This window comes from Pipistrellus hanaki (assembly GCF_964339955.1).
Source record: "Pipistrellus hanaki genome assembly, chromosome: 3".
NCBI lineage: Eukaryota > Metazoa > Chordata > Mammalia > Chiroptera > Vespertilionidae > Pipistrellus > Pipistrellus hanaki.
The window spans coordinates 142,969,160-142,983,986 of record NC_140505.1 but is presented as its reverse complement, the minus strand read 5'-3'; the positions used below and the strand labels follow the sequence as shown (position 1 = coordinate 142,983,986).

The 14,827-nt window shown below is 43.0% G+C and overlaps 1 protein-coding gene across 3 annotated transcripts in view; it reads right to left on the bottom strand.

Moving 5' to 3' along the window:
- The window catches only part of SLC11A2 (solute carrier family 11 member 2), a 48,422-nt gene that overhangs the window by 4,132 nt on the left and 29,463 nt on the right, over positions 1–14,827 (bottom strand). Inside the window, exons 15-18 of one of the 3 annotated variants that reach the window (XR_014794466.1) lie at positions 12,911–13,064; positions 10,489–10,542; positions 4,994–5,150; positions 193–283 (exon numbers count right to left, since the gene is read on the bottom strand). Coding sequence is in view for 1 of the 3 variants with exons in the window: in XM_084877426.1 (XP_084733552.1) it covers positions 5,073–5,150; positions 10,489–10,542; positions 12,911–13,064 (286 nt within the window). In the remaining 2 variants the exon portion in view is untranslated. Of the gene's footprint in view, positions 1–192; positions 284–3,719; positions 5,151–10,488; positions 10,543–12,910; positions 13,065–14,827 lie in introns of those variants that run through there. The other 2 variants (XR_014794467.1, XM_084877426.1) reach the window with 2 other exon arrangements.

Genomic DNA, 14,827 nt, shown 5'->3' with positions numbered 1-14,827 from the left:
TTTATCTCTGAAATTAGTAAAAATAAATAAATAAATAAATGAGCTGAAATGTTTAATTAGAAATGTCCCCCCCCCCAAAACCCAGAAGGTTCCAAAATCAATCTTACTGAGAGAATTAAAGTAATATGTTTATGCTTGAGAAAAGCAATGCAAAGTATTTATTTCTTAGAGTAGCCATGCATGAGAACTCACCAATTATGTTATCACACATGGAGAAAAGTATGCAGGATACTGATTTACCACATAAGCTTGGGTAAAGAGGGAGGGCCATTGCAGGAAGACCCTATGAAGAGATAACATACAGTTCCTGGATTTGCACAATACCTCTGGGGCAAAGCTTTGGTGGCATAATATCATAATAGTTACAACTGAGAAGGCTATTTTCAGTGGCCACTGCAAGCCTTAATGCCTCACTGACGAATGCCTTTCGTAGAGTGGCACCCAGTGATGGCGCAGCAGCTGCTCTGTCACAACTGCCGGCCGTCCTGGGTTACGTCGGACTCATCGTATGCTGTTTCGTGGTTACGTCGCCACCTCCCATTTATTTATAATAAAAAAAAGTTCTGTCATTTCGATGTATGTACCTATGTGCTTTATGTTTTTTATTATTTACTTACCACAGTAAAGGTCAGGAATTGTTATCTATTTTTAAATTTTTTTACTGTTTCACTTCTGTGTGTGCATGCTCCATGTGAGTGACATAGGTGCTTACGTAGGTGGGTTCCGACTTAGGGTGAAAATCACGTTATGTTGTGCAGTAGAAACAGATCTTTAATGTAACCCAAGGACCTACTGTATTTAATCGAATTTATTTATTTATTTACTTATTTATTTATTTTTTACATTCTGGGCATACAATGTCAGAGCATCATTTTACAAATTGACTTAAACCCCAGGGATTGAGTGTATTTATCTAGACTATTCTTCAAATTAAACATATTACCTGTATATGCACATAATAAATGTGCACATAAGAAATCCAGATTTTTAAATCATAAATTAGAGAATGGTTGAATGTTCTTAACTTAGCAAAAAAGTTTACTCAAGACACATCCTTTAGACATCAATCTCTTTAACTAGTTTTAGCATGATTCAGTTTGCTTTATTATCAAACTAGAGGCCCAGTGCATAAAATTTGTGCAGGGAAGGGTGTCCCTCAGCCCAGCCTGCACCCTCTCCATTCTGGGACATCCCTCTCACAATTCAGGACTGCTGGCTCCCAACCAATTGCCTGCCTGATTGCCTGATTGTCCCTAACCACTTCTGCCTGCCAGTCTGATAATTCCCTGCCAGCCTGATCAAAGCCTAACTGATCCCCTGCTGGCCCGACTGCCCCTAACTGCCCTCCCCTGTCGGCATGGTTGCCCCTAACTGTCCTCCCCTACAGGCCTGGTCACCCCCAACTACCCTCCCCTGCCGACCTGGTCATCCCTAACTGTCCTTCCCTACAGGCCTGGTCTTCCCCCAACTGCCTTTCCCTGCAGGCCTGATCACCCCCAACTGCCTTACCCTGTAGGCCTGATCACCCCCAACTGCCTTTCCCTGCAGGCCTGATTACCCCCAACTGCCTTACCCTGCAGGCCTGATCACCCCCAACTGCCCTCCCTTGCAGGCCTGGTCGCCCCCCACTGCCCGCCCCTGCTGGCCATCTTGTGTCCACATGGGGGCGGCCATCTTATGTGTTGGAGGGATGGTCAATTTGCACATTACCTCTCTATTATATAGGATTTTCTAATTACAGGAGTCATAGGACCTTAAGGTATATTTATGAATTTTTATAAACTCTAGTCTGTAATTTAGAGTTAAAGAATGAAGAAGAGCTACAGAAGCCCCCAAGTGTATAATCTCTGTTTAACTAACCACCTCATCCTTTTATGAGTTGCAAAACAACAACAAAATTTTCTTTGGCTTTTCTTTTTCCAAACATCCTCAGGGAATGTTTCTACTGGGAAATGAAATTGTTCAGGGAGGAAAGAAAATGCAACCAATTGTTTTGAGTTGCTGTCTGTGCATAAAGAAACCAAAACAGTGAAACTCATTTTAAGTCTTTTTTTTAAAGTGAAAGTTGCTAATTGATGTTAATTTATTAATAGTTTCATTTTTAAAATCAGAACTCTAACTTGGGTTACAAGGCTACTGCTTTCATCAGAAGTTGTAAGGGCCCCTGAAGCAGAAATGAGGGGATTTTAAAATACCATCTTCGATGACCAAATCACTATAAATGAAGATAGGCAATTATTTAGATTTTTAAAAAGTCTTATTGAAAGGTACTAAGTTTTAAAATAAGAGAGAAGTCAGAAATTTAACTTTTATGTTGAAGGAAGAAAATGATGCTTAAAATCACACGAAGGCTGCAGGGTTTACAAACTCAATGCCTTTGGGGCTGGAAGGAAATGAGTGAAGGGGCGTATCCACCCTGAAGTATATCCCACTGAAATGGACAGCACCTCACGGCAGTGGTTGGAGCATCGGCCGGCACATGAAATTATCTCGGGTTTGATTCCCTGGGCTTGCAGGTCCAATCCCCAGCCACAAATGGGCATGTGTAGGAGGCAACCAATCAATGTGTCTTTCTCACCCCCCGTCCCCTCTCTTTTCCTTCCCATTTTCTTCCCTTCCATTCTCTAAAAATCAATGGAAAATATATACTCAGGTGAGGATTAACAAAACAAACAAAAAAAGATAGCTGTGCCCTGGCTGGTGTGGCTCAATTGAGTGTCATCCCATGCATTAAAAATGTTGCCAGTTTCATCCTGCCAGTGTTGCTCAGTGGTTGAGCATCAGCCTATGAACCAGGAGGTCACTGTTTGATTCCTGGTCTGGCCACTTGCCTGGGTTGTGGGCTCAATCCCCAATGTGGGACATGCAGGAGGCAGCCTATTAATGATTCTCTCTTATCATTGATTTTCTCTCTCTCTCTCTCTCTCTCTCTCTCTCTCTCTCCCTCCCTCCCTCCCTCTCCCTTCCTCTCTGAAATCAACAAAAATACATTTTTTAAATGTTGCCCATTTGATCCCCAGAGGTTGTGCAGTGCCGGAAGCCAGTTCCAGCACGTCATAATTGCAAGAGTTTCATCAAAAGGTTGATGGAACTTGGGGACTCAACAAGGGCTGAGTCACATATGTTATGGCCTGCTGGAATGGCTAACTGCATTTCCCAAAATCTGAAAAGGATGATTGCTTGCTGCCAGACAGCTGAGGGCATCTTCATCTGCATGTTCTTGTTTCCAGCGGGCCAAACACCTAAACAGCCGAAGGCAATTCCCCAATCTGACAATGCTTCTGTACAAAACCCTACCCTTTGATGTGTACATCTCCACCTTGCCTTAGGACAGTTTGCGTTAATAAAAAGCAAGGGGTCCTGAGACAAGGAGAACTTGGTTTCTTTAGCCAGGCTCTTCTGCTCCCACATATGCCTTCAAAATTATGTTTCATCTCTATACTCTTATTTCATTTAAACACAGCCCGTTCTCCAAATTCCAGAACCCTTCTATCAATAGATGCTGGATCGAGACCCACCAGCATTAGTGCAGGAGGCAGCCGATAGATGTTTCTTTCCCTCTCTTTCTCCTTCCTCTCCCTCTCTCTCACTAAAGTCAATAAAAACATATATTTATATATTTTTTTAAATGAATAGCTGCCATTCAGTTCCAGGCAACTGCAGTCCCAGGCAGGAATGTGAACCCAGTGTTGAAAATCTTCTGATTTTACAGATAATCATGCAAACACTTTCCATTTTTAAATATTACATGTTTATTTTTAAAATTTTAAGGAAAACAATCTGGTTAGGAAGAGGGATTGCCTAACTATATAAGCCACACACAGGCTGGCAGTGTGTGACATGTGGACTAATCTTCCAAGTGCCAGTCTAGTTCTAATCTCATATTATTACTTGGTATAAAATATATTGAAATAAAATGCTTAGCATTCCCTCGGAGATTCAACATTAGAAATATAAGCCACTCCTGGAAATAAGCTTTGGACCTAGAAATGATGCTGGACTGTTAATGGGAAAAGTGGGGAGAAAAGACATAGTGGGACTATACAAATTTTAGAAAGAAAGTGAATACCTCCCTTATATCTTGTTGGGACTTGCAAAGTTAAATATTAGATGGTCCTTATTTTCATACCTAAACTTTGAATGTTAGAATGTACTGTATTACATAATGCAGCATGGAAAAATGATCAGAGGTTAAAGTATGGCTTCTGGCCCTGGCCAGTGTGGTTCAGTTGATTGGAGCTTTGTCCTATGGACCAAGAGGTAGTGGGTTCAATTTCCAGTCAGGGCACATACCCAGGTTGCAGGTTCAATCCCCAGTTGGGGTGGGTGCAAAGGCAACCGATCGATGTTTTTTCTCACATTAATGTTTTTCTCTCTCTCAAATCAATTTTTTTTTAAGTATAGTTTCTGGATCTTGTTACTAGGTATTAAGCTCTTTGGAGAATACCATCATACTTCAGAAAAAAAATTCAAGAAAATAATAAAGCATACTGATAATTAGGATTAAATATGATTGCCAAACGTAAGAAATACTTTCTTTAGGAATGATGTGCTAGTACCATTAGTTGCGAAGGGTCTGGCTGATTAAAGCTGAAATGAGATTTAAGCACCGCTTTAAAAGGTAAGTCATTCGGACCAGTTCATTCTGAAAAAGACGTTACTCCCTTTCCGTTCTCACTTGCGATCTGATTTGCCTGAACAATGTGTGTGTTTTTTAAACACACACACAAAAATCTATTTTTATAACCTTAAAACTCTACCCAAACTGTTATGTTCAGGTCCACTTAAATACATACACTTCTTACTGCCAGGAGTTCAGACACAAACCCATGGGGTGTGTGGCCATCACAGGCCAATCGATCGACTCCTGGCTGTTGTAGGACTGTGGTGAGGCGGGTGGGTCTCTGACCTACACTTAACAGCTGTCAGCTTTTAACAGTCTTCCCATGAGGAAATCTTCGCATTTTGTTCAAAACATTTGAACAAAACTCACCTCTGAACTAACAGAGATGTGTGAAGGGGCACTTGGGCTACGAGAAAACGGCTCTTAGACAGTCTTCGCAGGCCGTCCGTCACCTGGATGACAGGGAGTCGGCGTCCACGGCGTTGAGAAGGTAGAGTTCGGGCTGGCCCGTCAATCCCACGTGGTACTAAGGACAAAAAGATGGAAAGGGTTAGACTGACTTGCACTTAACTATTAAAACTGACACGTATCTATAAATAGCATATTGATATAGGCCTTTTTTTTTTTTTTTTCAGTACGGCTACGTTTTTATTTTGGAAAAGAAATGACTTACCAATTCAGATATAAAAAAATAGCTAGGAGCTTAAATAGTTAAGGATTGCCATAGTGCCAAATGCCCTTCGCACAGTTTGCACTTGACTGTTCTTGTAACATACTTTGCCTACGGGTGGGTGCTTCTGATCAGGATATGAAGGGCAAATGCACCGGCTGCTTTTCTGTTTTAGTACTGTGCGTCAGAAACCAACTTTCAAATGGTCTAAAGCCTAAGCCCCATTACCCTTCGGCACCTGAGCAAAGTCTTTCATTACACACACACACACACACACACACACACACGCATGCACACAAAACGGCCGAGAGAGAGGGAGATGACCTATGGTTCCCAACTGTTTGTCAGTCTGAATCAGAATCACTTCGGCTGCTTTCACAGCACACGGCAGACCCTTCTCCTGCAGACCCGAATCCAGATGGTTTGTGTTGGGGTCTGTGACGCTGCATGAACTTTTTCTCTCCTCTCCATACACTGCGGATAATCACTGAGTCTCATTTTAGCCCTATCATTGCTCGGGGCTTTGGAAATGTTCTTGCCCTTTGGCACTAGCAGCCTGTGAGTGAATGCAGAACGCAGACTGTAAATCCGTAGGAAGAAAATGCTCCTGCTAAAGTGGGAAAGGCACTGGCTCCAACTCCGCCACTTCCCGTGACCTTGTGCGAGTCAGGTGCCTTTCGGAAGTCAGGTACCTTATCCTACTGATTTGTAAAACGGAAATAAATGCTACCTTTGGAAATCCCAAGTACATAATATGCCATCTCGTGTTAGTGTTCAATAAGTATGATTGCTTTTAACACGTTACCAATTGCCCTGTATACCTCGCAGGCTTGTGGTGACTGCCTAGAGATGAGGCCAAAGGAAGCCCAAGACAAAACTAGTCTCAACTGACGGGCCAGGTAGGAACTACTGAGTCACACTGGCCAGGGGAGCAGAAAATCAGCCCTTCAGGAATAGCTTGTTCGTTCACTGTAGGATTTAACATCTCAGGGTTTCCTAATCCAGAGCAATTGCCAGATATATTGACAATTCACTGCACCCTGTTCTCAGTGAGCTAAGGTGGTGGGCCTCAAAGGGAGTATCCCAGAGTGTATCACGTACAGAACTTCGCTAGCAGTTTGTCATACTGCTCTGCGACATTGAGAAATGGGGCTAAATGGCACATAGTCTGAAATACCCTCTCAGGGGCAGAGAGGTGATGCAAATGAGTAAACTTACTATTAGTTCTTAGCTACTGCTGGGGTGGGATCATAGAGGGCCTGCCCAGTTTCTACACCTGCCAAAAACGTTACTTTTTTTTTTTTTTTTTTTTTACTTAGCGCAGGCCAAACAAAATTACCATAGTCTGCCAGTTGGCAACTTGTGAGCTAAAACATATTGTGATACTAATCCGAGTATCAAGCAAATGCTTCCATGTGTTGATGTTTCTTGTGCTTTTAACCACCGAAGCCTGGTGTCTTAAACTCACACAAAGAGTGTACTATGTATTATGTAGGATGGTTTGGTAATGATAATGTAGGCCCTGCAGTTAAGCCCTTCAAGTTCAAATGCCAATTGCCCTTTAGCAATTGTAACTCAGGGAAGTTATTTTTGCCTTTCAGTTGCCTCACCTATATAGAAGTTGATCCTCTTGTTAAAAGAATTAAGTGAGATTATGAGTGCTTAGATCAGGACTAGAACATAGTAATGTGTTAGTCGCTCTAAACATTCAGAAGCTAAGGAAGGTGTCAAGAGAGGCTGACATATTCTGATTCACGGTCCTACCAAGGAAGGAGCAGAGTAGAGTTCTAGAGGGCAATGTTAAAGGGTCAACTGAGGATCTTCAGATTGTTATGCATCCTGAAATTAAACCCAAATGAAGAAGAGAGCGCTAAATGAGATAGGACAACAGAGAGAACGAAACTCCCAGATTACTTCCACAGCATAACCTAAGTGTTTAGCTCTTGTAAGACAGGAAAGCTTGCAACAGAAAAAGGGAGAATGAAGTTCTGGTGACCCTCTTGGGACAAATGAAATGCTTAGATTTTCCCGTCAGGTGTCGGTGGCAGGGCGGGTAGCTCACTGTGCCTGAACTTGTCTTTGTTTTCACTAAGTGGTGCCAACATTTCCATTTATATGGAGTCTGCCAAAATGCTCACTTTTTTAAAAAAAAAAATGTTTTTATTTATTTGTTTTGCAAGGGAGAGGGAGATAGAAACATCAAAAGAGAAACATGATGGATCGGCTGCCTCCTCCACACCCCCTACTGGGAATTTAACCCCAAACCCAGACATGTGCCCTGGCTAGGAATCGAACCAGTGACCTCTTGGTTCTTGGGTCAACGCTCAACCACTGAGGCACACTGGCCAGGATCACTCATTTTTTTAAGATAATTTTGGTTTCTCTTTTCAAATATTCCTACTTTTTATTGGCAGTATATACAGAATATAAATGCCTATTTCAATGGTGAAGACTACAGTTAGAAAAATGTTCAGTTTAGAGCACAGAAAGGCAGAATAATAAGTTTCTTATTTAAATACTAAAGGCCCAGTGCATGAAAATTGTGCACTCAGGGGGTGGGGGTGGGGGTGGAGAGTCCTTCAGCCCAGCCTGTGCCCTCTCCCAGTCTGGGAGCCATTGAGTGTCTGCCCCCTGTATCACTGTGACCAGTCGTTCCACTGTTCAATTTCCATATTGGCCCTTTATTATATAGGATGGTAGTGATGTGACCTTTAGCAATAGCAAAAATATTTGAATATGTGGGTAAACAGAAATTAGTGTTTGGTGTCTGCAATTCATCAAGTTAAGGATTAAACCTACTAGTATTTATTTCTCTATCCCTTTTAAAGAGGGAATAAGAACAGAGTGGGCTTAATACGTCATTCCAGGGGATGGATGAAGTCTCGATATTTCAGTTCTTGAGGCCCTTATTAATAAAGTGTTTTTAAGGTTAAAAAAATACCCAGGAAACCAAATTGAAAAAAGAAAAATGTTTTTAATTACAAACCAAGTTTACATATTGCGAAGAGGTCACTGAAAGCTCAGTTGTAAGCACTCCTAACAGCACTAGACAACCTCTCAGGAGCCAAACTACAGCTCTGCCCGTTCCTGTTAATCTCTCGGAGGCTGGAGCAGCACAATTATTTCATGTCACATTTATGGAGAACAAGGACCGATTGACAAAGTGTCACTGAGTACCCTTAAACATTCCACACAGAGACACTGCCGAGACAATGCGTGTGCCGGCCCCGGAAAACCTCAAAGGTCTGAACGCCGTGCACTGCGCCCGAGTGCTGGCTGAAGTGCACTCCTGAGACGATCAGATGGACCACAGCATGGGAGCTTTTAACACTGTGACACATTCCACACACGTATGATAAAGTACCATTTCACTGGGAAGAAATTTTCCAATTTTGCAAGTCGTAAATACAACTTTGAAAGGAAAACTGCCAGTTTTTCCCTGGACTTCTAAATATTTGTGAATCTGAGACTGATTGGGCCCACCCAGATTCAGGGCAAAGGTAAATGTTTCTGTACTGTTTTTACAAAGGATTTTTTTGTCAATTCGGCCCTCGCCTACTATAGGCAGACATACGGCCGCCTAAGGTGTCCTTCTTCGGTATCTTCAGGACGGATGGGATGAGGAAAGGTTGGGGAAAGGCGTCTTTCATGATACTGAGCAGCTAAGATAAAGGTATGGTCAGTGAAACAGTCGTTCACCCTTAGTGACTTAGAAAAGACAATCTATCCAGTCTGTACTTTTGACTGTGCCAAGTATCAGCAATAATGCCTTTAGTGTTCAAATGGACAGAGAACATCAATCCACCATATCTCCAGAAGGAAAGCCCCACAAGCCCCACCTCCCAAAGAAGAAGTTATTCAATGTCGTTCCCATTTCTGTCCTCACCAAATCAACAGCTATAAACGATCTGATTATTTATCTGCATCACACAAATGTAAATTGATATTGGAGATATCACATAGTCGGTCTCCACGTGTAAAATGTCGCAAGAGGTGATGAGCAGCAGCTTCATGCTGAAGGGAGCCATCTCCTCTGACTCCAGAGCTCCACCAGCTGGTCTCAAAAAGTTTCTCCCTCTTAGGGAACGGCTGAAGAGAACTGTGCAACCACCATGATACCCTCCCCACTTGCTGAGCGCTTGGCATCGGTAGGTCCACAGTTCCGAGGCTGCCTTGCAGGCCGTCCTGAAAACACTTCGGCAAACGTGCCGGTGCTGTAGGAGGCGGCTCTTAGGAATACAACAGATGCTTCTTCTTCTCCTTTCAAGTCTTTTCTCCTTACCCCAGAGTCTCATGAGAACTTCAGTTTATAAATGCTACCATCTTTCTCCATCACCACCCTCCTGGAGGAGGGAGTGAAGGTTTTACAACTATATGTGCATGAGAGTAAGTATCAAGAAAGCTCTGTGTATTAACATAAAAGTGATTCAAGTCAGGACTCCCAAGAAAATCCTGGTAAGTGCTCAGTCTCTGAGGAAAATCTTCTAAGTGATTTTCGAGGTGATTAGTAACCTTACAGGTGAGTTTTGCTATTTGTCCATTTATCACCTTTATGTTTTCTCACCCTCTTGACTTCCACTGAGAAATTTAAAGAATAAATAAACTGAAAGAATTCTAAACCTGACAGAGGTGGTGGTCTCCCAATTCTACATTTAATATGGATATAATCACTCCAGTTGAGATTTTACTTTCTTATAATTAAAATAATTGAAAGGGTATGCACAAGTATTTCTCAGCCTTTTAAAATCCATTATCTTTTAATAAACAAATCTGCCTACCCACTGTGTACTTCTGTTATGAAATGTACTGTATTTTCCAATTCCTTTTTAACATATGGCCTAGTTAAGAATCATGCATAGAGACTTCTCTCTCAAAAGGATAAAATAAGCTGGCTCTTCAGCAGCTCAACAGTTTAGTGTTAAAATGACAGCAGCAAATAGCTTTCCAAAGACCCAGTTCCCAGGTTAGGTCAGGAAGAAAAATCCATCTTTCATACATATGTGCAAGTCTTTCCCAACAAGCATCTGAATCCTAAATGCAGTCTGTGCAACAGCACATACTTTTGTCTATGTTCACACAGTAAACCATAGAAACACACTGGCTCTGATGGCTCCCTGGACCAGACAGACTGATCCAGGGTCTACTTAGTATAGTCATCGGCGGCTTCTTCAGTCAGGACTTTAGAGGTGCTTACCGTGCTCCCACACTCCAGGAAGGACATGCCCAAAGCAATCAGACATTGCCAAATCTGAAAGAGAAAGCAGAGCCATCATTCACCAACCCCTCTGAAGAGCCCTCTTACCCACGTGACTGCTCAAAACCGGGCTCCTCAGAGGCAAGCCCGCTCTCTTCCGTGAACACCCAGCTTTGCCTATCTTCTATCGCCAACTCATTCCCAACCCCACCCCCTTCAAAACACCCTGGAACTCCTTCTTCATCCAGGTTTCCACACTAGTGACAATGCTGAGCTCCCTCTGCTCCTACTGCTTGGTGTTTGCAGTTAGTTTCTTTTACCGGACTTGGAGTTCCCTAAAGACCACTTTTCTTCATGAGGAGGGGCACGACTGACAGACTAATACAACTGAATAATCTCCGAAATAGTTCTATGAAGCGTATGTTTTGGAGCTAACCCGCAGTAACCCATTCCAGCCTTAAAAAAACAGTCTTCAACAATCTCAAGTCTCGGGCTGCCTGAGGACAACTCGGCACCTTCATGACCAACATGCATAAAGGAAGGATTCCTTTACCTTCTACAGCAAATTTTAAAAACAATTCCTGTCAAGGACATAGTCAGCTGCTTGGATTTCCTTAGAGTAAGTCCCTATAATATATATAGGGTCAGCATGATTTTAATGTGCCTAAGCTTTACCAGAGAGCAAAAAAAAAAAGGGGGTGTATCAATTCAGGACATCGTTTTTCAACATTCACTAAAGTGATTTTTCTCAATCAACCTGTGGCAGACATTGGCATGGGGACTAGGTTAACTGTGGATTTCCAGCCTCCATCCTTAACCATTCTCAGCAGATAAGGTATAAATTCTGCCGTCCCTGATCCTCAACCCTTTCAGAGAAACCTGTATAGAACAGGGACGTGGATTTGAAGTTGCTGTTATAGTCATTTTTCATTAATATAAATAATGCTTTAGATTTGGAAAATAAAAAAATAACATATCCATAATCCCATCATCTTAAGACAAGTACTATTACCATTTTTATATAATTGACTCTAGAATTTTGAAAAAAATTTTACTATCTGGGTACACATAATTCTACATTCCTTTTTTATGTGGTCTTAGAACCATCACTTTTTAGTAATTCTAAAATAATGCAATGTGATTTATAACTTATTTATTTTCTTACTAGACAGCTATTAAGTCGCAGAGCAGGGCTGTGAACCCACATGATCCACCCCAAAGCTCTGAAATCACACCGCACAGCCCCTTTCTCCAACCCCATTTTGCTCCACTCTCTGCTTTCCAGACTGATCCTCTTTGTTTAGTTCCTACACTCTCCTGTTAGGAATTATTAAGAATGGAAACTAAACAGAAGTGACAGAAATAGAAAGATGATCGCTCTTAGGAACCAAACTTTATGATTATAAATAGTGTTTATAACCAAAAAAGTGTGTATGTAAGTGTGTGTGTGTGTGTGTGTGTGTACACTGAGTGGCCAGATTATTATGACCACCCCATCAGTACTTTGTTGGGCCACCTTTCGCCTTCAATACTGCGGCGATTCTTCTTAGCACTGACTCCTCGAGATGTGGAAAGGTGATGGGAGGAATCTGACCCATGCCTGATGAATAGCACTGTCCAGTTCTGTGAGAGTTGATGGTCGTGGAACCAGCTGCCTGATGGCTCTTTTAACTTTGTCCCACAAATGCTCGATGGGATTGGGATCTGGTGATGGTGGGGCCGCCTAAGCAAGGTAGTCTCCCTCGTGTTCCTGAAACCACTCCTGCACAAGACGAGCACCGTGGCATGGCGCAGTCTTGTTGGAAGAAGCCATCTCCATTGGGATACACCATCCACATATAGGATGAACTTGATCAGTAGTGATGCTTAGGTATGTTGTGCTATTCAGACATTGTTCCACACGAATTAAAGAGCCCAAATTATGCCAGGAAAACATGCCCCAAACCATAACACTGCCCCCACCAGCTTGAATGGTTGTATTTATGCATGTGGGTTGCATGCTTTCATGCTGTTTCCACCAAATTCTCACTCTGCCATCTGCATGATGCAACTGGAAACATGATCCATCGGACCACATGACTTCTTTCCAAGGCTCGACTATTCAACCCTGTGTTCCTGTGTGAATTGAAGACGCTTTACCTTGGTAAGAGCAAACGTGTTCAAATGGGCCTTCAGCTTCAATATCCCATACAATGCGGTATCCGGCTAGTTTGCCTACAAACGTCGGGTGGTCATAATAATCTGGCTGTGTGTGTGTGTTTGTGTACAGTTTAACCATAGCTGATTTAACAATTTCATGAAAATGATCTCAATAAGCTGAAGATAGATTGATAGGTGCTCCTTTGGGTGCTTCCTAATGTTAGTCAGCCCCACGCTGCCATCCCCTGATACCTATACCCCTGCCCCTCCCAACTGGACTTACCAAGTAAAATACGAAGCTCAGATAAACCAAACTGACCACAGCAGCCACCACATACAGAACCATATGCCCAAGACTCTGGACATAAATCACGACAAAGTACATGTTGATAGCGCAGATGACAAAAACCAAGATCCCGCCTGCAATCTTCCAGCCTCTGCAAAAGAATCAGCACCGTCAGTGGTGGAACAGCCCCGCCTGTCCATTCAGACAGGGCGCTGCGTCTTGTGGGGCAGACCGGGCAGGAGTAAGCAGCATTTCAAAACAGGTGTGCTCCCCGTCAGGTCCCCTCAGCCTCCCCCGCAGGCGTGCACCCCCTGCCTCGAAGGGACCCCAAGAGACCTGCAACCAGAGAAGCAATGGGCAGCGGCAGCGCCTCCCAGACAAACCCCCACACCTGTCTCCAAGGCCCCCTTTTCTCTGACTTCTAGTGAGTCAGAGCCACCCCACCTGGTGCTCTCCTGTTGCTCCTTCCATCCTAAACCCTTCCTTGTTTCATCTTCCCAGCTTTAATAAATGTACTCTCAAAAAAATAAAAAAATACAAGAACACAAAACAAAACTAAAAATTACCCCAGATTTAGTTAAATAAGCCAAAATTAGATAGAGAGAGAGACAAAGAGAGGGAAAAAATACTATCAAATAACCTCTATTATTCAAGTCCCTAAAAAATGCAACAAATCATGAGTGTCCCTAGAGATCCAACAAGTAATTTCAACTACTCTCATATCTGCTAAAGATGTGGCCGAAACCGGATTGGCTCAGTGGATAGAACGTCGGTCTGTGGACTGAAGGGTCCCGGGTTCGATTCCGGTCAAGGGCATGTACCCTGGTTGTGGGCACATCCCCAGTGGGGGATGTGCAGGAGGCAGCTAGTCGATGTTTCTCTCTCATCGATGTTTCTAGCTCTCTATCCCTCTCCCTTCCCCTCTGTAAAAAAAATAAAACAAAAAATAAAATAAAATAAAATAAAAAAAAGATGTGTATGTAAGGTATTAGCTTACACCCTTCTTATTCCGGTCATTAATATGGAATTAAGTCACTTTACACTTCAGCCCTGGCCAGTGTGGCTCAGTTGGTTGGGCATCGTTCTGTGCCCTGAAAGATGGCTGCTTTGATTCCTGGTCTGGGCACATGTTTGGGTTACAGGCTCAATCCCCAGAAGGGGGTGTGCAGGAGGCAGCTAATTGATGTTACACTCTCACATTGATCTTTCTCTCTCTCTTTCTCTTTCCCTTTTCCTTCCTTTTTCTCTAAAAACATCCATAAAAAGTATTTATAAAAAAGATGCTTTAGCGCTGGCTGGTGTGCTTGGTGGTATCAGCCCATGCATCAAAGGGTCGGGGTTTGATTCCTTGGTCATGGGCACACACCTGAGCTGCAGGTTTGATCCTCACCCCCAGTCGTAGCATGAGGGAGGCAACCAATTCATGTGTCTCTCTCATATCCATGTTTCTTTCTCTCTCTCCTTCTCTCCCTCCCTTCCACTCCCTCTAAAAACCAATGGGAAAAAAAATATCCTCAGGTGAGGACTACAAAAAAAGTAAATAAAAAGATGGTTTATACTTCAGTGGCTGAAGCTAAAAGAGTTAAAAGCTCTAGCCCTAGCTGGTTTCGCTCAATGGATAGAGTGTTGCCCTGCAGACTGAAGGGTCCTGGGTTTGATTCCAGTCAAGGGCACAAGCCCAGGTTGTGCTCAATCCCCAATGTGGGATGTGCAGGAGGCAGCCAATCAATGATTCACTCCCATCATTGATATCTCTCTCTCCCTCCCTCTCCCTCCCTCTCCCTCTCCCTCACTCTGCCTCTCCCTCCCTTTCCCTCTCCCTCTCTCTCTTTCTCCCTCTTCCTTCCTCTCCCTCTCTCTCTTTCACCCTCCCTCCCTTCCTCTCCCTTCCTCTTCTAAGTCAAAGATTTGAGG